At 42.9% G+C, this 23,521-nt stretch overlaps 1 protein-coding gene across 1 annotated transcript in view; it reads left to right on the forward strand.

Annotated features, from left to right (window-relative positions):
* Positions 1 to 12,168: 12,168 nt before the first annotated feature.
* The window catches only part of MORC1 (MORC family CW-type zinc finger 1), a 96,949-nt gene continuing 85,596 nt past the window's right edge, over positions 12,169 to 23,521 (forward strand). Inside the window, exons 1-4 of the mRNA XM_073306177.1 lie at positions 12,169 to 12,250; positions 15,508 to 15,561; positions 20,870 to 20,904; positions 23,449 to 23,517. Of these exons, the coding sequence (XP_073162278.1) occupies positions 12,180 to 12,250; positions 15,508 to 15,561; positions 20,870 to 20,904; positions 23,449 to 23,517 (229 nt within the window). The 5' untranslated portion in view covers positions 12,169 to 12,179. The remainder of the gene's footprint in view (positions 12,251 to 15,507; positions 15,562 to 20,869; positions 20,905 to 23,448; positions 23,518 to 23,521) is intronic.

The raw sequence follows: 23,521 nt of genomic DNA on the forward strand, positions 1-23,521 counted from the left end.
TTTAGGTTTATAAATCATTCACCAGCTACGTGTAAGCAGTCGGTGCAGACAGAGGGCAGGGTACAGTGCTTAGATTTGTCTTACGTGCGTCTCTTCGTACCCTTTGGACTTTGTGAGCTGGGCTTCTAATATGTCCCAATAGTTATTTTTTACATGTACACATAAATGTAATTTGGTAACATGAAATAGCACATCAGGCTTTCTGTAAATGTAGAACATGGCAGGGGGCTGTGCTTCAGTCTCATATTTTCATAGATTTCAAGGCCAGAAGGAACCATTGTGACCATCCTGTCTGACTTCCTATATAACAGAGACCATAGAACTTCCCCAAAAGAAGTAAAGATCTTTTAGAAAAACATCCAGTCTTGATTAATTACCATCATAGTTTAAAATGTATGCTTTATTTCCAGTCTGAATTTGTTTAGCTTCAGCTTCCAACCATGGGATGGAGGTATACCTTTCTCTGCTAGACTGAAGAGCCCACGATTAAATATTTGGTCCCCAGGTAGGTACTTACAGACAGTAATCAAGTCACCCCTTAACATTCTCCTTGTTAAGCCAAAGAGATTAAGTTCCTTGAGTCCATCACAAGGTAGGTTTTCTAATCCTTTAATCACTCTCATTGCTCTTCTCTGAACCCTCTTCCCAATTATCAACATCCTTTATGAACTGTGGACATCGGAACTGGACACAGTATTCCAGCAGTAGCTGAACCAGTGCCAAAAACAGGTGAAATAACTCTGTTCCCCTCTTTATGAGTCCAAGGATAGCACTAACCCTTTTAGCCACAGTGGCACACTGAGCGCTCATGTTCAGCTGATTATCCACCACAACCCCCAAATCTTTTTCAGAGTCACTGCAGTCCAGGATACAGTCCTCCATCCTGTAAGTATAGCCTCCATTCTTTGTTCCTAGATGTAAACATTTTGCCATATTAAAATGCATATTGTTCGCTTACACGCAATTTAGCAAGCAGTCCAGATCTATATAGGTGTCAGTGAGCTGTCCTTTTCATTAGTTACTACTCCTGCAGTTTTTGTGTCATCTGCAAACTTTAATTAAGATGAGCTGTTATCAGCAGGAAAATAAAACTTTTGCAGTGATAAAATACTCACTGTTAATTAGCCTCTTTCAGTTGGTATGGCAACTTCCACCTTTTCATGTTCTCTGTATGAGTATATATATATTCTTACTATACGTTCCATTCTATGCATCCGATGAAGTGGGCTGGAGCCCACGAAAGTTTATGCTCAAATAAATTGGTTAGTCTCTTAGGTGCCACAAGTACTCCTGTTCTTTTTGTGGACACAGACTAACACAGCTGCTACTCTGAAACTTCTCTTTTCTAGGTCATTGATAAAAATGTTAATTAGCATTGGCTCACTTGGATAGGAACAGGTGGGGCTTGTATAAAACCAGGTAGCTGAGGGCAGAGAGGGCTGCAGTGAGGCAGTCTGCAGTCCCTCTCTCTGAGGCTAGGGAAAGAGAAGGGAGCTTGGCCCAGAAGGAAGGGCATGCCCAAAAGAGTATGGCAAAGGAGTCTGACAGAGGCAATGTAGGAACCAGACCAGCAAAAGAGCAGCAAGGTGTGGGACAGGAGTGGTAGATACGCTGGAGGGGAGGGATAGGATACAGAAGGACCTAGACAAATTGGAGGATTGGGCCAAAAGAAGTCTGATGAGGTTCAATAAGGATAAGTGCAGGGTCCTGCACTTAGGATGGAAGAATCCAATGCACCGCTACAGACTAGGGACCGAATGGCTAGGCAGCAGTTCTGCGGAAAAGGACCTAGGGGTGACAGTGGACGAGAAGCTGGATATGAGTCAGCAGTGTGCCCTTGTTGCCAAGAAGGCCAATGGCATTTTGGGATGTATAAGTAGGGGCATAGCGAGCAGATCGAGGGATGTGATCGTTCCCCTCTATTCGACATTGGTGAGGCCTCATCTGGAGTACTGTGTCCAGTTTTGGGCCCCACACTACAAGAAGGATGTGGATAAATTGGAGAGAGTCCAGCGAAGGGCAACAAAAATGATTAGGGGTCTAGAACACATGGCTTATGAGGAGAGGCTGAGGGAGCTGGGATTGTTTAGTCTACAGAAGAGAAGAATGAGGGGGGATTTGATAGCTGCTTTCAACTACCTGAAAGGGGGTTCCAAAGAGGATGGCTCTAGACTGTTCTCAATGGTAGCAGATGACAGAATGAGGAGTAATGGTCTCAAGTTGCAGTGGGGGAGGTTTAGATTGGATATTAGGAAAAACTTTTTCACTAAGAGGGTGGTGAAACACTGGAATGCGTTACCTAGGGAGGTGGTGGAATCTCCTTCCTTAGAGGTTTTTAAGGTCAGGCTTGACAAAGCCCTGGCTGGGATGATTTAACTGGGAATTGGTCCTGCTTCGAGCAGGGGGTTGGACTAGATGATCTTCAGGGGTCCCTTCCAACCCTGATATTCCATGATTCTATGATTCTATGACAGTGCAAACCTTAGCCATTGGTTTAAGGGTCTGTGGGCTGGAGCCCAAAGAAGTGAACAGGCCTTGGTTCCCTGACCAGCCACTGGGGTGGCCTTCCTGGTTTTCCTTGTTAGTTACTCTCTGTGGAGCCTCTTTGGTCAGTGCTAAGAGGTCAATATCATCTGTGAAACTATGGTTAGTCACTGCCCTCCCACATAGCATGACTCCTTCCATTTGGATTGGTAACTGGTTAAAAGATACAAAACAAAGTGTAGATATAAATGGTCAGTTTTCAGAGTGGAGAGAGGTAAATAGTGGTGTCCCCCAGGGGTCTGTTCTAGGACCAGTCCTATTCAACATATTCATAAATGATTTGGAAAAAGGGATAAACAGTGAGGTGGCAAAATTTGCAAATGATACAAAATAACTAAAGATAGTTAAGACCCAGGCAGACTGTGAAGAGTTACAAAAGGATCTCTCAAAACTGGGTGACTGGGCAACAAAATGGCAGATGAAATTCAGTGTTGACAAATGCAAAGTAATGCACATTAGAAAGCATAATCCCAACTATACATATAAAATGATGGGGTCTAAATTAGCTGTTACCACTCAAGAAAGAGATCTTGGAGTCATTATTGATAGTTTTCTGAAAACATCCACTCAATGTGCAGCGGCAGTCAAAAAAGCGAACAGAATACTGGGAATAATTAAGAAAGGGATAGATAATAGGACAGAAAATATCATGTTGCCTCTATATAAATCCATGGTATGCCCACATCTTGAATACTGTGTGCAGATGTGGTCACCCCATCTCAAAAAAGATATATTAGAATTGGAAAAGATTCACAAAAGGGCAACAAAATTATTAGAGGTATGGAACGGCTTCTATATGAGGAGAGATTAATAAGACTGGGACTTTTCAGCTTGGAAAAGAGACGGCTAAGGGGAGATATGATTGAGATCTATAAAATCATGACTGGTATAGAGAAAGTAGATAAGGAAGTGTTGTTTACTACTTCTCATAACACAAGAACTAGGAGTCACCAAATGGAATTAATAGGTAGCAGGTTTAAAACAAATAAAAGGAAGTATTTCTTCACACAATGCACAGTCAACCTGTGGAACTCCTTGCCAAAGGATGTTGTGAAGGCTAAGACCATAATAGGGTTCAAAAAAGAACTAGATAAATACTGAGCTAGATGGATCCCTGGTCTGACCCAGTAGGGCCATTCTTATATTCTTATGTTCATTTCATCTCTCAGTGCTTTAGCCATTACTACTTCCAGTACAAAGTTGAGCAAATCTGGTGCTAGCATGCATCCTTGTCTCACTCCTACAGTCATCATCCTTTCGTCAACTTCCTGTATACTCTAACCACACTCATTGGCATACTGTATATGTTTTCTATTAGTTTAATCAGTTTCTTGAGGATGCCATACAATCTCAAAAGTTGCCACAACCTTTCTGCCCAATGCAACCAAAAAGTTGTTTGAAGTCTATAAAGTTGTTTTAGCAAGCTTGATTGTAGTCTGTGTACTTCTCCAAGATCGGTCTTATCACAAATAGCTGATCTATTGTATTTCGTCCTAGTCTAAATCTGGCCTGTTCTTCTGCAGCCACTGCTTCCAAATCCCTCTTCCTTCTCCTCTGCAATGTCTTGATGAATGCTCTTCGCAGCACATGCCATAAGGTGATTCCAGTGTAGTTCTTACACTTGCTCTTGTCTTCATTTCCCCCTCTCCCCTAAGATTAGTGCTATTATTGCTTTCCCCCATTTGCTAAGCCCTTGCTCTTGTTTGTAAATGTTGTTGAATAGCTCATGCATCACCTTTACCATGTGTTCCTCACTTGCTTGCAGCAGCTTTGTGGTTATGTTCTCACTTCCCAGCGCCTTTTTTCTTTTTCAAACTGTCTATAGAGATTCTTACTACTTCTAAGAATTCTGGCTCTCCCTTGTTTGTTCTGAAAAACTTCTCCAGGTTCTTTTCATCTACTTGTGTTCTGCATGTTGTACAGCTCTTCGAAACATTCATTCCATTGCTTATTCAGCCACTCTCATAATCCCATTTTTTACATGATTTCATATCTCTTCTATGTCCATGTCTTCTTTCATCAAAGAAGTGATGTTTTTCTTTGTGGCCTCTTTCTATTCTTTCCTACTACTTGGCTCTTTCAATTTGTCCATGTCATAGATCTTAGTTCCTGGCACTTTTTTCGGCTGTTCTCAGTTTCATCCTCATTGACTCCAGCAGTAATTTGTGACCCTATCCAATATCATCTGCAAATGATCTGCATGACAACGTACTTGATTTCCATCTGTGATTCACAAATATGAAGCCTATCGTAGTTTTAGTTTGCCCACCTCCCCCACACATTTCCTTGTACAGATTGGTTCAACACGAGGAATGACCAGCTTCTTTTGTCATATCCCCCACCCCTAACCATAACAGCCATGGCAAAACTGAACAAGCAGCTGAGCGTCAGCCTGACCCAAGCTAGCACACACTGGCTAGAAGTGCCCCCCCCTTCTAGTTGCCATCTTACTGAACAAATGCAATAGCAGAGCTAGAACAAATGCTACGAGACAGAGAACCATGTGCAAGATGGGCTCCAACCATCGAAGTCAGGTATTGATACTGTGTGGAGAACTTCCAGTTTTAAGGCAGGGGAAAAATAGAACAAATACCCTCAAATTGGGAATTTTGGGAAGGTGTTGGGAGTCTTCCAGAACTCAAGTTGACTGTAGCTTACTAACTCAGCAGCACTTGAGCTTCAACAGCCCCCTGATGGGCCATCTAGTATGAGCTTAAAGCACCACTTAACCCAAGCTAGAGATTCTTATGTGTGGGCAGGAGTCAGGCTGGGGCCAATACTCAAGTTCTATCTTGATCTAACACTGCAATGAAGACAAGCCCTTAGAAGCAACCCTCAGTGTGTCTAGAATGTTTAAATGCATACTGATGGCTTATCTGCTTTCAAAGATCTCCTATAGCACGTAACATGGGAGCTCATTATTCCTTATTTTTCTCAGGCGACAGTATAAATGGATGAGCATGTATGCTATGCCTAGGATCAAATTAAGAGCTACGATGATCGTTTATTGTGAATGATAGCTAACAGGACTAGCATTGGCTCCTGCTTGAAAAGCATGACACTTTTAAAGTGCATCACAGAAAGAAGCTATTTTCATACCATTAAGTGTTTATCATGGTGAGGTTGAACCATTTATGTGCATGGTTTCATTTTATAGCTTCTAGAACTGAGAATAGTGTCACATTTTAGGTTAGCCCACTTACTTTGAGTAGTCATAGTTTTTGATTTGCCCAGTCAGAACAGCATTTTCACCCCAACTTCTGGGCCTAAATGGAAAACTTAAAGAATTAAGATTAGAAAATGTATACTGTATCATAAGCAAAAACCACTCATAGTTGTAATGAGTGTAATGAGAGGGTGGAACCCAAATCAAGTAATTGTCTTGCTAAGGTTCTATAAACAACACTAACTGTAGAGTTGTCTCATCCTTTTTCTGCTATCTTCCTGGGAGAAATGGCAGTCTTAAAGGTGACCTGCAAAAGAAACTATTTTTGCCCTGTACTGAATTCTTATGATATATAACTATGGCTCAAAATTGTTGATCTCTTCCAAAAAAAAAATCTGCTTGTTTTTTCCCATTGGAAATATCAGACCTATTTCTGCATTACTTTGCAGTCACTTTCACCAATGCCAAGTGAATATAAATACTGCTTTGCTGGTTTAGTAGCTTTTTATAGTCACTCTGCCCTCATTTTTCTCCGGTATACATAATGACACACGGTGGCTTGCAATAGAGAATCAGACCACTCGCGTCTTGGCTTCATTATCTTTTGCTGGAAGACTGGAGCAGAGACATATGTTATAGGCTGCCACTGGATCCATAACTTTCCCAGCCTTCAGCTGAGGGACAAGAAAAGGACCGGTTGAATCTGTCTGTTTTTAAGTCATCTGCATGTTTAACCCAACTCTAACGTTTAAAACAATATCAAAATAAACTGTTTCATTCCCCCTCTAAGCCTGAAATTACAGATCAGCTCTGCTGCCCTCACAGGGCTTGCTAGATAGCCCAGCTCCTGCTTTCAATGCTTGAGTATACTCTCTGTGCCTGTGGGTGGGTGGGGAGGTGGGAGACAGCTACCAAAATCTGACCAACCCTATGTCCTTTCAACTTGGATATAATGTCCCTGTAGCAGGTTTTCTGCCACGCAGGAAAGGGAAATGTGGCATAGGCAGATCTTCACTTCTCCCACCATGTTCTAAGTTGCTCTGGTCAGGATCCATGAGTGCAACCCTCTGTGTTGGGGAAGAGATGGGCATATGGGCACACTATGTTCATAACTGAGGAGTTTCAGAGTAACAGCCGTGTTAGTCTGTATTGGCAAAAAGAAAAGGAGTACTTGTGGCACCTTAGAGACTAACCAATTTATTTGAGCATAAGCTTTCGTGAGCTACAGCTCACTTCATCGGATGCATAGTGTGGAAAGTGTAGAAGATCTTATTATATACACACAAAAAGCATGAAAAAATACCTCCTCCCACCCCACCCTCCTGCTGGTAATAGCTTATCTAAAGTGATCACTCTCCTTACAATGTGTATGATAATCAAGGTGGGCCATTTCCAGCACAAATCCAGGTTTTCTCACCACCGCCCCCTCTTCCCCACACACACACAAACTCACTCTCCTGCTGGTAATAGTTTATCCAAAGTGACCACTCTCATTAACATCATGATTATCATTGTGTATGATAATCAAGGTGGGCCATTTCCAGCACAAATCCAGGGTTTAACAAGAACATCTGGGGGGGGGGGGGTAGGAAAAAACAAGGGGAAATAGGCTACCTTGCATAATGACTAAGCCACTTCCAGTCTCTATTCAAGCCTAAGTTAATTGTATCCAGTTTGCAAATTAATTCCAATTCAGCAGTTTGGAGTCTGGATTTGAAGTTTTTTTGTTGTAAAATAGCGACTTTCATGTCTGTAATCACGTGACTAGAGAGATTGAAGTGTTCTCTGACTGGTTTATGAATGTTTGGGGGGGGGGGTGAGAAAACCTGGATTTGTGCTGGAAATGGCCCACCTTGATTATCATACACATTGTAAGGAGAGCGATCACTTTAGATAAGCTATTACCAGCAGGAGAGTGGGGTGGGAGGAGGTATTTTTTCATGCTTTTTGTGTGTATATAATAAGATCTACACTTTCCACAGTATGCATCCGATAAAGTGAGCTGTAGCTCACGAAAGCTTATGCTCAAATAAATTGGTTAGTCTCTAAGGTGCCACAAGTACTCCTTTTCTTATAACTGAGGAGCTTAGTCTTCCTTCGGCAGTTAAGGGCTCTAGAGACATGCACTGAGGAGACAGCTGTTCTTTTAAGATCAGCTTAATTTTACACTCTGTCCATCTTCTACACTACAGCAGCCCACATTCATTGTTGAAAGGAGGGGACGCAGCACAAAGACTGCTGCAGTGTGGAAACCAGAGAGGCACATCAAGTTCAGTTCTTATTAGCATTTAAAACCAACTATAATTATTATAAATTAAACTAAAATGTAAAAAGAACAAACAGTGCTCATGAGGATGAACTACTAATTAAAGGGCACTACTCACTCATTTGTGGAACCAGGAAACACCGAGAAAATAGCGGGGGTAAAAATGCACCATGTAATGTTGTGTTGATTTGTTAGAGTAGCAACCAGAGGCCCCAATCTGGATGTGGGGGGCAGCACTGTGCAAATACAAATAAGTCACTCCCTACCCATCGGTGCTTACCATCAGGAAAATAAGCAATATATGGATGGTGCATAAAAGGAATAAATCAAATAACTATTTTATGTGAGTGCATTGGAAGGGTTGTTAAAGCTTGAATCTTTAAAGGGCCTGCTTGGGGTGGGCACTCCACACCCTAAATTTTAGCACTTTTAAGATGTTCCCATTTGGGCACTGAATATTTGAAACACCCCAAGTCGCTGAGCATGTTTGGAAAACATGACCCATAAGAATGAAAATGAATGTTTGATGCTAATCCATCTTCCAAATGAAAATTGATTTTATCTTTTGTTTTCATGTTCAGATTCTGCTGCTGTGAATTGAAGAGTTGGAGCGCCTCAACAGGAAAATCAATAGTCATTTGGCTCAGTCAGACTGTCCAGTTTGTACTGTAAACAGCCAGGTATATGCAATTCCAATAAATGCCCCACACTTATGACCTGTTTTTTTTATTTTCCCCTTTTTCAACAAACCCACATTTCCAATCACTGTTTAAGCATTCAAATAAATAGGATCCAATATCAAATTGTACAAGAAGAGAATAAAATAAAAATCCACATTGTGGGGCTCGCAGCATACTACAGCAATGTTAGAGTTACCCACCCTTTTTTAAAATTAGTTTTGAGAGCTTGATCTTGTGACGTGTTGTGTGCCCTCCTGCACAATTGAAGTGGGGTGCTGCTTTGCCACTGACTTAAAAGGGGCATGTTGACACCAATTGGGGATTCAGTGCCAACAGAGCACCCAGCACATTGCAGAATCTTGCCCTGAACTTGGAGATACCTGTAGATTCCACTTGGAATCTTCAAATTCCACTTTGAATCCCTTGTCTACACCAGGGAAACCTGTGAAAAAAATTTCCAACATTACTAACAATGGATTGATTGAAATGGTGTTAACTTTGAGAGCCTTAGCACTGGATGTGTTGTTGGGTGCTGGCAGAATTTTTTTCACATCTTGTCAAGTAGACTTGCTTCAGGCTGGACTAGAAATAGAATTTCAAGTGAGACAGGTTCTTGACATTAAGTACATTAATAATCCTTGGGGTTTTATATATATTATAGTAGCAATTTTCATCTTCAAAGCAATTTAAAAAACACTGAAGTCATTGGCAGCAGGAGCTTTGTGTTTTTTGCCAACAGTGCTCCACCCACTAAACCGCAGCTCAAAGTTCTTGCTATCCTGAGATGCTTATATCACCTCCATGCTTTGAGCTTCCTCTTCTGTGCCCACAGCGCTTTCCATTTTTATGAATCCTCTTCAAATGAGGTGAAGGGGTGGGGGTGTAACAGTCAGCTGCCCTTTATGTGTCTCTGTTTACTTCTGATCACAAGATTGTAAGATCCTTGGGGCAGCAACCTTAGATCCCAGGGATCGGCAACCTTTGGCATGCAGCCTGCCAGGGTAAGACCCTGGCAGGCTGGGCCAGTTTGTTTACCTGCTGCATCCGCAGGTTCAGCTAATCTTAGCTCCCACTGGCCGCGGTTTGCTACTCCAGGGCAATGGGGGCTGCGGGAAGCGGCATGGGCTGAGGGATATGCTGGCCGCCCTTCCCGCAGCCCCCATTGGCCTGGAGTGGTGAACCGCGGCCAATGGGAGCCACAGTCCGCTGAACCTGCGGATGCAGCAGGTAAACAAACCAGCCTGGCGTGCCAGGGGGCTTACCCTGGTGGGCCGTGTGCCGAAGATTGCCGATCTCTGTTATATCCTGTGCTCTGTGTATAGCTAAGCAGTGGGAGAGACTGGTGGTGGGCTGGAGAGCGAGGCCAGCCTGCACTTATCCCACAGCCGTGGCTCCTATCCCATGAAGCTGGGCCCATCTCCCCACTCTGGGCGTTGCAACCTGGTGCATGGGGTCACAGCACTTTTCAGGTGTGGTGTGGCTGCCCTTCCCTGGGCCAGATTTGAGTGAGTGGCATTGCAACATGGCATATGGGGTCACAGTGCCATATGACCCCTTGTGCCATGACAAAATGTGCAAAGTGGGGAGCTGGGCCCAGCCCCACAGGACAGGAGCTTCCCCTGTGGAGTAAGTGAAGGACAGGCTTGCTCTTCAGCCCTATGTGAAAATTTGTGCAATATGTCTCCTTTTGTCAATGCCATAATATACTTGAACAGCATTGCCAATTGCCATGATCAATGTTCCCTCTAATTTTTGACAGGCCGTGTGTGCAAAAAATTTCTTCTGTGCAAATTGTGCTTCTGTGCAAATTTTTGTGTGCACGGTGTTTTGCCGTGTGTGTGGGGTTTAGGATCTGTGTATGCACGCACATTTGCACAGCTTAGAGAGAACAGTGGCCAAAATAAGTCCCCATGGCACAAACAAATCACTTAGCCCATGTGGTCAATTCGGTGATTTGTTTTCAGTTGGTCACCATCATCACTTGGTACAAAGACACCCCACCTCCATGCTACTTTCTAGGTTTTATGCATGACTCCACTGCTATTGAAGTCACTGACTTCAACAGGAGTAGTCCCTTCATATTTGCATAAACAGCAGAAGTATAATCAACAACAAATCTTAAGTGCATTGGATTGCATTGTTTTGATGTTTGGTAAAGCCTCACAGACTGTTTGGTAAAGCTTCACAGAATTGTTGGCAAGAACACGTTTTAATGAAAGACTTCCTCTCTCCTTGTTTCTTTTTCTTATTTTTTGGAACACATGGGTAACATATGAACTACATCACTATGACCCGGAATTCTTCAATATTGGTTTTATTCAAATTGTAGTGAAATCTGTTTTAAATGCCCTACTTTTGAATGTTGTTATGCCATTTGAAATAAAAATCCAAAAACATAAAGCTAAAAAGAAAAAATACTTTGACAGATGCGATAAACCTTAGGAAAGCTACTGAAGCCGTTCCTTGGCATTTTAAAAACATTAAATTGAATGTTAAATAAAATAAATACAGGGTTTTTCTTCCTTCTGCATGGATGAAAAGATAGGTCCTTTTATTTACAAGAACAATTCTGACTGTTCTACTGCAAACAATTCCTCCTTTTAAATATACTGTGACAAGATTTAAGGCTGAAACATTCTAGATTAACTGCGAGTGGGGCTGAAAAAAGAGGTTCTGTGGCAGCATTATGAGTGCTGTATGACTGAAGGATGGTCCAGAGGCTTTGTGTAGGAGAGTATGTTATGGGTGGTGCCAGGGGCTCTGTAAAAGGACGGGGAGTGATCAATGCCTGAGGAGGGCTGATGGGTTCTGGAAGGATGCAAGGGACTAAGGGGAGAAGAAGAGAAGGACTTGTGACACCTTAGAGACTAACAAATTTATTTGAGCATAAGCTTTCGTGAGCTACAGCTCACTTCATCGGATGCATTCAGTGGAAAATACAGTGGGGAGATTCATATACACAGAGAACATGAAACAATGGGTGTTACCATACACACTGTAACGAGAGTTATCATGTAAGGTGAGCTTTTACCCCCAGGAGAGCGGGAAAAAAAGCCTTTTGTAGGATGTTTGGGGCTGCAGGAGGCAGGCTGGTGGGTGCCTGAGAGAGGTGGGACGTGCAGGGTTCTGGGTGGTTAGGGGGATGCAAGGGGCTGAGGCAGTGGGTCCTGTGGGGGTTCTGTAGGTGCCCATGGGAGGGAGTTTGCCTGGGTCACCCCCTGCCCCTTATTAGCTCCCCCGCTCTCCCTGAGCGTGTGAGTGGAGTTCAGCTCCGCCCTCTCTCTTTAGCAGGGGATTTCCCCTTTCCTATTGCAATTGGCCGGTCTCTGGCTTGCAGAACGCGGCTCGGCCCGGGCTCCTGCCCCAGGGGAGCAGAGCGCTCCGCTCCCTTCGCCCCCGCGCCGGCGCTGCCGCCGCCAGGGGCCGCCTCCCGCGCACCAAAGGCACCGCCCCGAGCGCCCGCTCCCAGCCCCGTGCGGCCGCTGGGGGGCGGCCTGTCCCACCCGCGCGGGCTCGGTCGGCGATGGCCGCGGGCGGGCGCTACGGGGCTCTGCGCAGGGCGGAGCTGAGGCTGGACTATCTCCACGCTAACTCGTGAGTGGCTCTTCGCGGCGAGTGTGCGGCTCCCGCTGTGCCTGCTGCCCGCCCCCGCCCTGGTCACCGCAGCGTGGGGCACGGCGGGTGGGAAGACCGCGGCGCTGGGGGCAGCAGCAGTGGCAGACGGCGCGAGCAGCTGGGTAGCGGGGTGGGTGCATGTGCCCTGGGCTTCCAGGCTCAGGCAGCGGAAAGGGGCCGTATCCCCGCCACCCCTCGGTGTGTGCTTGGGCTGCTGAGCCATACACATGCTTCCTTCCCAAATAAAGGGTCTATTCTCCTTAGCAGGATAATACTCAACCCGCCCCACTCCCCCTCCGGCCCAAGCCCCTTACCCGGTCCACCTCGCTTTCCAAGGGGACCTTTCCATCTGTTGTTGAAAAAAACAGTTCCTACCCAAGCGCTGGCAATTCCCTTTCAACAACATAGGGAAGGTCTTTTAAAATAGACCTCTACTGGCTCCACCAAGGTCTGTTAAGGACTGCTTTTAAAGCGCTTGCATCTGTTGATCTCAAAGAGCTTTAAAAGGGTAGGTATGTCATTTCTCAGGTAGGGAAACCGAGGCACGAGGGTTAAAGCGTATATTTTCAAAAGCATTTGCTACTTCTGGGTACTTAATTCTCTGCCCCGGGGTGCAGGTTTGTTCTTTTCCTGAAGCTTCCAGCATCAGTAGCTGAAGGCAAGGGGAGTTGCCAGCATCTAAGCAACCGCAAATAGCAAGCATTTAAGGTAATTTGGATTGAATGACTTGTCCAAGGGGCATACATCAATTTCATAGTTAAATTAGTAACAGAACTATACCCCTCTGACTCCCAGGGCTATGCTCAGTCCATTTGGCTGTAGCTTTCAGAGTTCAATAAAAGTTGGTTGTGAGGAGGAAAAGTTAGCTGGTCTTTCTGTACAAAAAGCTGAAGAAATCTGGAAAATGTTAAGAAGCCTGTGATGTGTTCCTGTCTGAGGTGCTTTCTTTTCCTGCGTATTTTGTCTCCCAGGACTGCACCACCACTGCAGCTCTAGTGGCAGTTGCAGCCATCGCCGCTGCCTGCAGGAGACGGAATCAGCACAGGTCACGAACTAGTGTAGACTGGCTGCTGTTGTCTTAACTATTGTCTTCTAATCTTGCTGAGACATAGGCAACAGTGTTACACACTGGCAGCTAGTCTTTTCTAGTACACTCTTGAATGGGTTAAGTAAGAGTGGCCTATTGGTGTCCCAGGCTGCATCTTCACTAGAAAATGCTACACACATTTTTCCCGCCTTTGTGCCAACAATGACATAAGCACTGTTGTACATAGTGCTCAGGTGGCTTAAAAAACTCTCTTTCTAAAAGGGCTTGGGCTCTGTCTAGTTGAGCACTTACGTTACTGCTTGCACTGGTGTGGCTGCACAGTTGCTGGAATATGTGTGCAAAGTAAAAGTAGTTTAGTTAGAACAAGAAGTAATTATTTTTATTACCACTTAAATAACCTTTTGGGTGGGAATTGAAGGGTGTTGTTCCTTACATGAAAGAGCAGAGTTTAAACCCTCTGTCAAGAGTTTCTGGTGTTGCTGTCATGTTTCATTTTTGTAGCTCAGAAGTTTGAGATGTACAAATAAACAATACTTGAATTTCAGATGCTCTTTTAAAGTTAGAATAATGCTCTGCCAAAAGTTCTTCATTGGGAGTATAGAATTTTGAGGACAAGCTTTAACCTAAAATGTCTCTCTTATACATATATTTCCCTATAATAAAACTTGAAAATACAGTGTTAAAATGAAAAGTCTGACAAGTTCCGTTACTAGAGCACCATGAACAGCACCATTAGTATTCTTGTAGGCAGCAGTGGGCATTATCAGCTGTTGGTGTGATTTACAGCACAGTTGTAATTGACACAGTTGAGCTAAATCCCTAATTCTGTGGAGAATGCCACCTGCCTTTGAGTCAGTTAATCAAAGGCGGTGGCATTCTGTTAATCTGGCTCCCATCCTCCAGCTTCTGTAGCTTAAATCACCTGCTGTTGCTGAATATGGGATGAATTGATCCTTATGTGCACGTTTTTATCCCCGGATGCACAATTGGCCAGATGTTTTGTTGGGGCAGGAGGGGTGGCAGACACACAGATTGGCCACAGCTGGAGATAGGACCATGAATGGGTCTAGTGCTCCTGAGCTGGTACAAGGAATCCTGTGTATTCGATGTCTGGGTGGTGGATCTTGATCACATGATCAGGGTCTGACTGATTGCTATCTATGGGTCACATTGGTAAGGACCTTGGAGGTTTTCACCTTCCTCTGCAGCAAGGGGAATAGATTGCTGTTGGGATCATCTAGACATATCTTATCTAATCAGTTCCTTGTCATTGTAGGGGTCTCTGGCGTAGGTAGCGCCCCAGTCTCTCCTGTTCTCTACTTATGGCACAGAACAGTTCAGATGCTTGAGGACTAAAGTGCTTAGTTTAACTAAAGTTATTGGGCTCAGTGTGGGATATATGGTGTAATTTAATGGTCTGTGATATACAGGAAGTCAGCCTAAATCAGTGTTTTCATCCTTTTTTTCATTGGTGGGTCCCTAAAAAATTTTGAATGGAGGTGCGGACTCCTTTGGGAATCTTAGATATAGTCTACACCCCACTCCCAGGGGTCTGCAGACCATAGGTTGAAATCCATTGGCCTAGATGATCTAGTGGTCTGTGCTGACCTTGAACTCTCTGAAAATATGAAATTGAATCCTAAGTCCTGGAGGAGATAGAATAGAAAATGGAGAGACACTGTTGTGAGACCAGAACTAGGCTCAAGAATATTGATGTCTATATAGTTTTAATAGGTCATAGCATCCCAGGGAGCTTGTATCGCTACTTGCCAGTGCCACAAAATTAAATTAGCTTTTTCTACCAACTTTAAAAAAAATCAATAGTGTACTTTTTTTTTTTTTCTGCTTATATCCTAACAGAAAACAAGCTCTTTTAACTGCTTCACCACTAGGGTAGTGAAAATGTTGTGATGTAACACACATAATTAGAGAATGCAATATACATAACAGGTTAAAGTGCAGAGTGACCAACACATTCTGCCTGCATATTCAGTTTTTAGAAATCTTTACCACTAACCTTCACAATAGTATGTGTGTATTTGAATCTCAACTTAAAATCTGCTTTCATACAATTTCATGTGTTTCAGGAACTGAACGTATTCCTTATGTAGATTCCATAATACACAGATGCTTGATTTGGTATTACCAGTTGCTTGTAGGTTTTAACCAACTTTTACCTTTATTTTAGCACCACTCATGACTTTCTCTTTGGAGCGATTGCTGAACTGATTGACAACGCCCGGTAAATATTATGCTTGTAGGACCCAAGTTCTATTATTTATGGGTTTAAATGTTTAGCAAGGCTGACTCTGCCAGTGAGAGGTGGGAAAATGTTTCCACATGTGGAAGTGATAAAGTCATTTTCAGGATTGCCTGACACCTTGTCTATGCTACAAATATTTTTCCAGTATGTCTATCTCAGAATAGCCTCCTAGTGTCAGTGCTGTATCGTAGACATGGCCTAAATTACATACAAGTGTACCATGGAACATGATCCCAGTGAAACAGTACTTGTCCTACTTCAGTTTTAATTGTTCTTCATTAATTGAAGTTGTGAAGCATTTTAAAGCACTGATCCTGAGAGGCCGGGTGCCCTCACTGGAATTTGAGGTCACTGAGCATTTTGTAAGGCTGGTCCCTCAAATATCAGGCCTACAGTATGTCTCACTAGCAAATCGTGGTAACTTTAATAATTGCATGTAATCATAAAAGGCCTGATTCTGAAAACTAAGTGTGATGCTTACTCTTCAGAGTAGCAAACGCTATGCTCAATGTTTGACAGCTTGGGTGCAAAGACTGCATATAAGGTGACAAAAACAAGTAAGTTCAGACTTAGGTGTGTTAAAGAGGATTTGACCGCAGGCCTGTTGTGTAGGCCTCACTGCATACATGTTCTCTCTCAAGTGGGTTAATGCTGGGGTGGTGTTACATATGCTGAGGCCAGGTCTATACTCAAAAGTTAAATTGACAGCTGTATCGCTCAGGGGTGTGACAAACCCACACCCCTGAATGATGTAGTTAAGCGGCTTACCCCCTTGAGTTGACCGTGCTAGGCTTGATGGAAGAAGCCTCCTGTTGACCTAGCTACCGCCCCTTTGGGGTGGTGGATTAACTAGACCGATGGGCGAGTCCCTTCCGTCACTGCAGTTAATGTCTACACCGAAGCATGACAGCACCACAATTGGAGCATGTCTAGTGTGGACAGCGGCACAGATGCGGCATTTCAGGCATTTCTGTACCCATTCATCTGCTTTCTTTGTACCGCTTCCCCTTTTTCTTTACTTCGTGCTCCCCCTTCTCATAATATAGAGTGTTTCCAATATGCCCTATCTCCTGGGGCACATCTGCCAGTTAATGTTGACTGACCTCAGGTCTTGGGAGTGGCTGTCCAACACACTCTGAGGAGATACTTGTGATTGGCTGTAGTTTTGCTCGCTGTAGGGACCCCAAAGTGTCAGCTGACTAAAACATTTTTATTGTGCACACATGCAGCTTCATTTTAAGAGTTTAGTTGTTTTAAATATGTCTAACTCTTTCAAAATACCCAAAATGATTATTCACACTGTGCATGACTCACTAACTGGGAAAGTATTTCATAATGCAAAGCTGGTTTTTGTAGTTTGTGCCAAAATACTCAAACATGGGGAAATTGAATTTTTAAACTTTTCTTTAATTTAGTAACTTTGATTTTAGCTGAAAATAAAATAGCTCCCAGGATAATGCTAGGTCTTCAGTGTGCTACTGGTTCAGTTCTGTTTAACTACTACCAGTTTTCAATGCACAGTTTTCCTATTATCTCCACGTGGCAAGAACTAGAATGTCAGACCCTGTTTCTGTTATGAATCATTTTTAAAATAGAAAAGATAGCTGCTTGGTTATACTCATTAGGCTAAATCAAGTAAGAATAACTCTTGAAGTACAAAGAAAAATCTTGGCTGGCAGAAAAATCTTGACATGTCCTTTCAAACTGTGCAATAGAATTTTGCTAGTTAAAATGAAAGTTTGGGAGATATATTTCTGATGAATGAATTTTGCCAGCTAGTCATTAGGTAAAGGCACATGACAAGCAAGGAATGACGCATCACAAAATATGCTTGGTTGATTGACATGACTAGTGCAGGTAAGTTTTAGTTCTTTATGATTCTCCATAGCATTTAATAAATGTTTCTAGTATTTTTAGTAATATGAAGCCTTAGGAACTCTATTAAATCCTTCCTAGTAAATAGAGTTGACCATTTTATTTTGCATGCGAGTTGAAGGATTAATCAAGTTCTCCTGTACTTGTAGAAAAACTAACTTTCCATGGATATTTTGCATTGCATCTAGTCTCTTGAAGATTATATGTGGGACAATTGCTAAGAACAGTGAAGTAATTAAAGCGGGATTGCACCTGAATATTGGGAAGAGTACAGAAAAGTTATTGGCCAATATTTGTCTGTTCCCTTTGCTGCTGCAGACTTCTGATCCCTGTAAAGTTGGTTTCTTACTGGCATAATTCTCCTATGTGACCCGGCAGTGAAATTTGAATCTTATCTCTGCCATCAGTGAGATGCTATCGAAAGATTTGTGACAAATTCAACTGTATCACTTCATTAGAGGATCAGATAAGAGGAGATAACTTTGACAGGAAATGGGTGTTTGATGCCAAACTGAAAAGGAGTACTTGTGGCACCTTAGAGACTAACCAATTTATTTGAGCATAAGCTTTCGTGAGCTACAGCTCACTTCATCGGATGCATACTGTGGAAACTGCAGAAGACATTATATACACAGAGACCATGAAACAATACCTCCTCTCACCCCATTCTCCTGCCACAAGTACTCCCTTTTCTTTTTGCGAATACAGACTAACATGGCTGTTACTCTGATGCCAAACTAACTCTCTCTAAAAATCCATTATTAGCCATTTTGGTCTGAAATGTGGAATTTCTTCCAGATCAGTACCTCTGAGGTGTTAATAGAAATAGGTGAGTAACTGACAAACTATCAACATTTAAGGCACTTAATCTTCAGATCATGCCTTCTTTTCTATGCTAGACGTTATGTCACCAAGAATCCCATTAGCTGGTGCTCTGAGTCTCTGACCTACCTTCATTGGAGTGTTTGGGTTTGAAACAAATCACGGATAGTAATATGAGAATCATGATTGTTGTATGTAAATATCAGGAACATTTAATTGCTTTTTCTTAACTGTCCCTGACTTGTTTAAGCTTCCTGACCTTCCCCATGCCTCACTAGCACTCTTGGCTTCCTTTCTTCTTGAAGAGCTTCCAGTCTATAACTTGCTGCTACTTAATCCTCTTATTGTCTCTTTTGGTATCAACCTCAGCTGCTGACGTGACAGCTTTCTCCAATATGTATGTGAACTAAATGGCTTGGGTAAAGGCCAAGGAACATCGTGTCTCCTGGAGGGTTGTAGTAAACAATACAAATATTGCATTAAGGCCTTGCTTCAGGCTTTTTTTTACTTTGAAAGACAACTGAATTCTATAAAGCTTGAGAAGGACATGTGAGCGTCGTTGCTCTTGGCCATTTTCATCTGCTGTGGGCCCTTCAGTATCCGTGTCACTTGCTACAAATGGATACAAATGGCTTTGAAATTAAAATTACATCTCTTTGTGGAATGATTTTGTCCCAGTCCTGTTGATGACTTATTCACAGTGAAATCCAAAACTTTTTGCTTAGGCTTGAGTTCAGGGATCTTTGTTTTCCTTGGAAGAGTCAGTAGCATTGCAGTCTTGCATGGTAACCTGGGACAGGGGAGACAGCTATCTCTCTTTATAGGAGAAATCTAACAACCTGCTCCTGGAACTTTGCAGGCAAGTAAGGGCATAATTCTGGATTCCTTATACTACTTCAGCTCTCATTGGGGGCAAAAGATGTATTGTTTCTTGACTTTAGCAAAGCTTTTGACACGGTCTCCCACAGTATTCTTGTCAGCAAGTTAAGGAAGTATGGGCTGGATGAATGCACTATAAGGTGGGTAGAAAGCTGGCTAGATTGTCGGGCTCAACGGGTAGTGATCAATGGCTCCATGTCTAGTTGGCAGCTGGTGTCAAGTGGAGTGCCCCAGGGGTCGGTCCTGGGGCCGGTTTTGTTCAATATCTTCATAAATGATCTGGAGGATGGTGTAGATTGCACTCTCAGCAAATTTGCGGATGATACTAAACTGGGAGGAGTGGTAGATATGCTGGAGGGGAGGGATAGGATACAGAAGGATCTAGACAAATTGGAGGATTGGGCCAAAAGAAATCTGATGAGGTTCAATAAGGATAAGTGCAGGGTCCTGCACTTAGGACGGAAGAACCCAATGCACAGCTACAGACTAGGGACCGAATGGCTAGGCAGCAGTTCTGCGGAAAAGGACCTAGGGGTGACAGTGGACGAGAAGCTGGCTATGAGTCAGCAGTGTGCCCTTGTTGCCAAGAAGGCCAATGGCATTTTGGGATGTATAAGTAGGGGCATAGCGAGCAGATCGAGGGATGTGATCGTTCCCCTCTATTCGACATTGGTGAGGCCTCATCTGGAGTACTGTGTCCAGTTTTGGGCCCCACACTACAAGAAGGATGTGGATAAATTGGAGAGAGTCCAGCGAAGGGCAACAAAAATGATTAGGGGTCTAGAACACATGACTTATGAGGAGAGGCTGAGGGAGCTGGGATTGTTTAGCCTGCAGAAGAGAAGAATGAGGGGGGATTTGATAGCTGCTTTCAACTATCTGAAAGGGGGTTCCAAAGAGGATGGCTCTAGCTTGTTCTCAATGGTAGCAGATGACAGAACGAGGAGTAATGGTCTCAAGTTGCAGTCGGGGAGGTTTAGATTGGATATTAGGAAAAACTTTTTCACTAAGAGGGTGGTGAAACACTGGAATGCGTTACCTAGGGAGGTGGTAGAATCTCCTTCCTTAGAGGTTTTTAAGGTCAGGCTTGACAAAGCCCTGGCTGGGATGATTTAACTGGGAATTGGTCCTGCTTTGAGCAGGGGGTTGGACTAGATGACCTTCTGGGGTCCCTTCCAACCCTGATATTCTATGATTCGGGTAGGCAAAGAATGCAGTATTGGGCTCTAAAGGGGGGAGTGACTTTTCTCCACTTTGAATCTAACTTTTATTTGCAGTTTCAAATGGATATAATTTTCTTGACTACCAGTTAATAATTTTAAGTCTACAAACACTGGCAGTAACAGTAACTCTACTAAGTTACCACACTGTATAGTATGAGATAAATATTGCTTTAAGTGTAATGGATTACTGTAACGTCTCAGATACTTCAGCAGTAACTGTTAGCAGAGGGTTTGTTACTGTCTTTCCAATGACTCGACGTATGGTGTTGGTACAGCCAAAGGGTGCTGCTATACACATGTAGAAAAGAGACCATCTTTCCCTGTAAGAACTTACAATCTAAAGACAAAATAGAAGAAGACTAGGGGATGGGGAAACATACAAGCATATGAGCCTGGTGAAGAATTGGTCCAGCTTTATTAGTCAAACGTATTCTCCTTTTTTTCCCCTCTGTGGTCAGAGGAAGGTAATTTTGTACTCTTGTTTTCAGAGATGCAGGAGCCACCAGACTGGACATATTTACTGGTAAGTGCCATAAACAAATTGTTAAAGGGGGTGATGCCAGTTGTCAGCAAGAGGCATATCAAGAGGGCATTGGTCTGCATCTGATTCCTTAGTTGCAGGTGTCTGTCTGCACGCTATCATGGTAGTTGAAAATTTGGCTTTGGAAATATCAGGTGATGGAGGTTTCCATTTTCCTTGGGCAATCATCCCACAAATAAATGGATGTTGCCTTTTAGGAGGCTTGTTTAACTGTCTTTAACTATTGCTTTCAATGGCTGGGGTACAGAATGTATAATGCTTCTGCATGCATAAGAGTATTGTTGCCGGCATCAATGAACAAAGGAATGCAAAAGTATTTCATCTTTCTTGTAAAATCAGGTTTTAGTATTTTCAGCAGGGCTGTTCAATGGAGATATAGAAGTAGCTAAAAAAAATTCACTGTTTCTCCTCTCTTTTTTTTCTCATTTTATTCTGGTGAAATGTCTATTTTGCAAAGCTGAACTCTCACTGACATTTATATTGTTTGGCCAGCTAATCCCACTGAAAACTGGAGTAGAGCTGGCCTAATCCCTTTGCCCCAAAGAGCTTCACGCTAGCCAGATTCCCACCATATAGCTTCCCGTATGGGATGCTGAGATGTCTCATGCTGGTTTCTACCTGTTTTTCAAGTTGCATCATTCTCTTTACATGCCTCTGAGACCTCCAGCTGAGATATTGAACAGACATCAAGACTTGCACAGGTCTCTTTCTTTAGTTAAGTCAGGTTGGAAAGTGGTGTCTTGACAAGTTGCTTTTTTGCAGAACTTAGAACACAAAGAATAAAATATATTAATACTTACCAACCACTGGGTTTAAATTACAGAAAATTAGAAGTATAGTAAAACAACAGTTTGTCATTTTATCATTTCTCTTCTTTACTGAAAAATGACTTGCGAGCTTTGGGTATCAGTTACGGGGATCGACGGGCAATCCAGACCAGTGAGGGGTTGTGTTACCACTTGTCCTGCAACCCTGTGCCTTACAATGCTTTGCTACTATAGCTCCTAGCTGAGATACTCACAACCAGCCTCCAAGTCTGCAGGTCACACCCTGAGTGTCCGTGTCATAGGCAGCCCTAATTCAGCAGTTTTGACGTCAGCAGTACCTCATGCTGGCTTCCACCAGCCTTGGTCACAGCCAGCAAGGTGACCCCAGCATACTCCCAGTCCTGATTTTTCCTGAAACCATGTACTCTATAATGTCCAGCCCTTTTCTGGATAGTTCAAAGAAATAAGGTTTTTTTGTTCCTCTAAAACACAAAAGCACATCACAGTTTATAAACTTAACTGCGATAAACACACCCTTCCATTTAAACACAGCACTGAGTTAGTTTATAGTAAAAATAAAACAAATTTCTTAACAGTAGGGCATGAGTTAAGTGATGCCAAGTAAAAGGAATAAAGTTAGAGGGTACGCGCAAATAAAAGTGAAAACATGCATTTAAATCTTAATCTAGCAAGGTACAACCTTTCTTCCAAGATGGCTTCTCACCTATATTCAGTTTCCAGAGACTTCAAGCTCCCCGCCCCCCTCTTTGGTGGAAGGACCCATCTTTCTCAGCTTGTAAGCACTCTATTCCCTTGTCTGTGCAGTGATGAATGCCAAAGATGGCTTCTGTCCTTGCTTAAGTTGAGTTAGTGTTTCAAGAGGCAGGAGCACCTCACACTGTGTTTTCCTTCCTGTGGGCTTCATTCCCTGTATGGAAGTGGGGCATCCATTATTTTGATCCCACAATACTTAATTTACATAGGATACAGGTAATAGCTGCCTTCTTTTCTGTCTGGGAGGGAACCTGCTTCTCCCTGTTTGGCCACAGACTTTAAAGCATAATATTATGAAGTATCCATATTTCCCCATATAATAATACATTTCACCATGATATTACTTACTAGGGTGTCATTAGCTTTCAGAAAAGACCTCCCTTTATACATTTTTATAATACAATAATATTGTATACAGTCAGTTGATTCAATCGCTTATCAGTTTAGATTCAGACCCTTATGTCTTTATACACCAGTGAACATTTGAAATTATTTTTTCTGAGGGTTACCCCTCAAAAGTTTATTCAAGTTGTGAGGAAGGCAACATGGAGTCTGGTGGTGAAGGAAGCGCCATGCTCTTTCTTCCCCCACTTGTTATCTTAATAGATTTTTGTTTACCTAAACATAAAAATGGACCTTTGTCATCTTTGCCTGACAATCAGGCTAGTCAGAGAATAAAATATATATTCCTTTGCCTGGGGCAGATCTGATTACCAGTTCCCCCTGACATGCCATAAATGCACATTAGTCATAATTACAGCATATATCCATAACTCTTAATACACACCGCATGCATACAGCACACAAGAATATTAATGATCAGTCAGTTATTAGTTTTCATATGATACCTCACAAGACGTATATTGTACAAAGATTATTACAGTCGTGTGAAGGATGTGACTAGAGGGGTTGTTAGGTCACAATCCCCCTAACCAGCAAATTAGTTTCTACATTTATTACTAACAGGTTTTTCTCTTTTTTTCAGTGGATAATGACAAGCTGCCAGGGGGATTTATGTTGTGCTTTTTGGATGACGGATGCGGCATGACCCCTAGTAA

Source organism: Lepidochelys kempii, chromosome 1 (genome assembly GCF_965140285.1).
Source record: "Lepidochelys kempii isolate rLepKem1 chromosome 1, rLepKem1.hap1, whole genome shotgun sequence".
Lineage (NCBI taxonomy): Eukaryota > Metazoa > Chordata > Testudines > Cheloniidae > Lepidochelys > Lepidochelys kempii.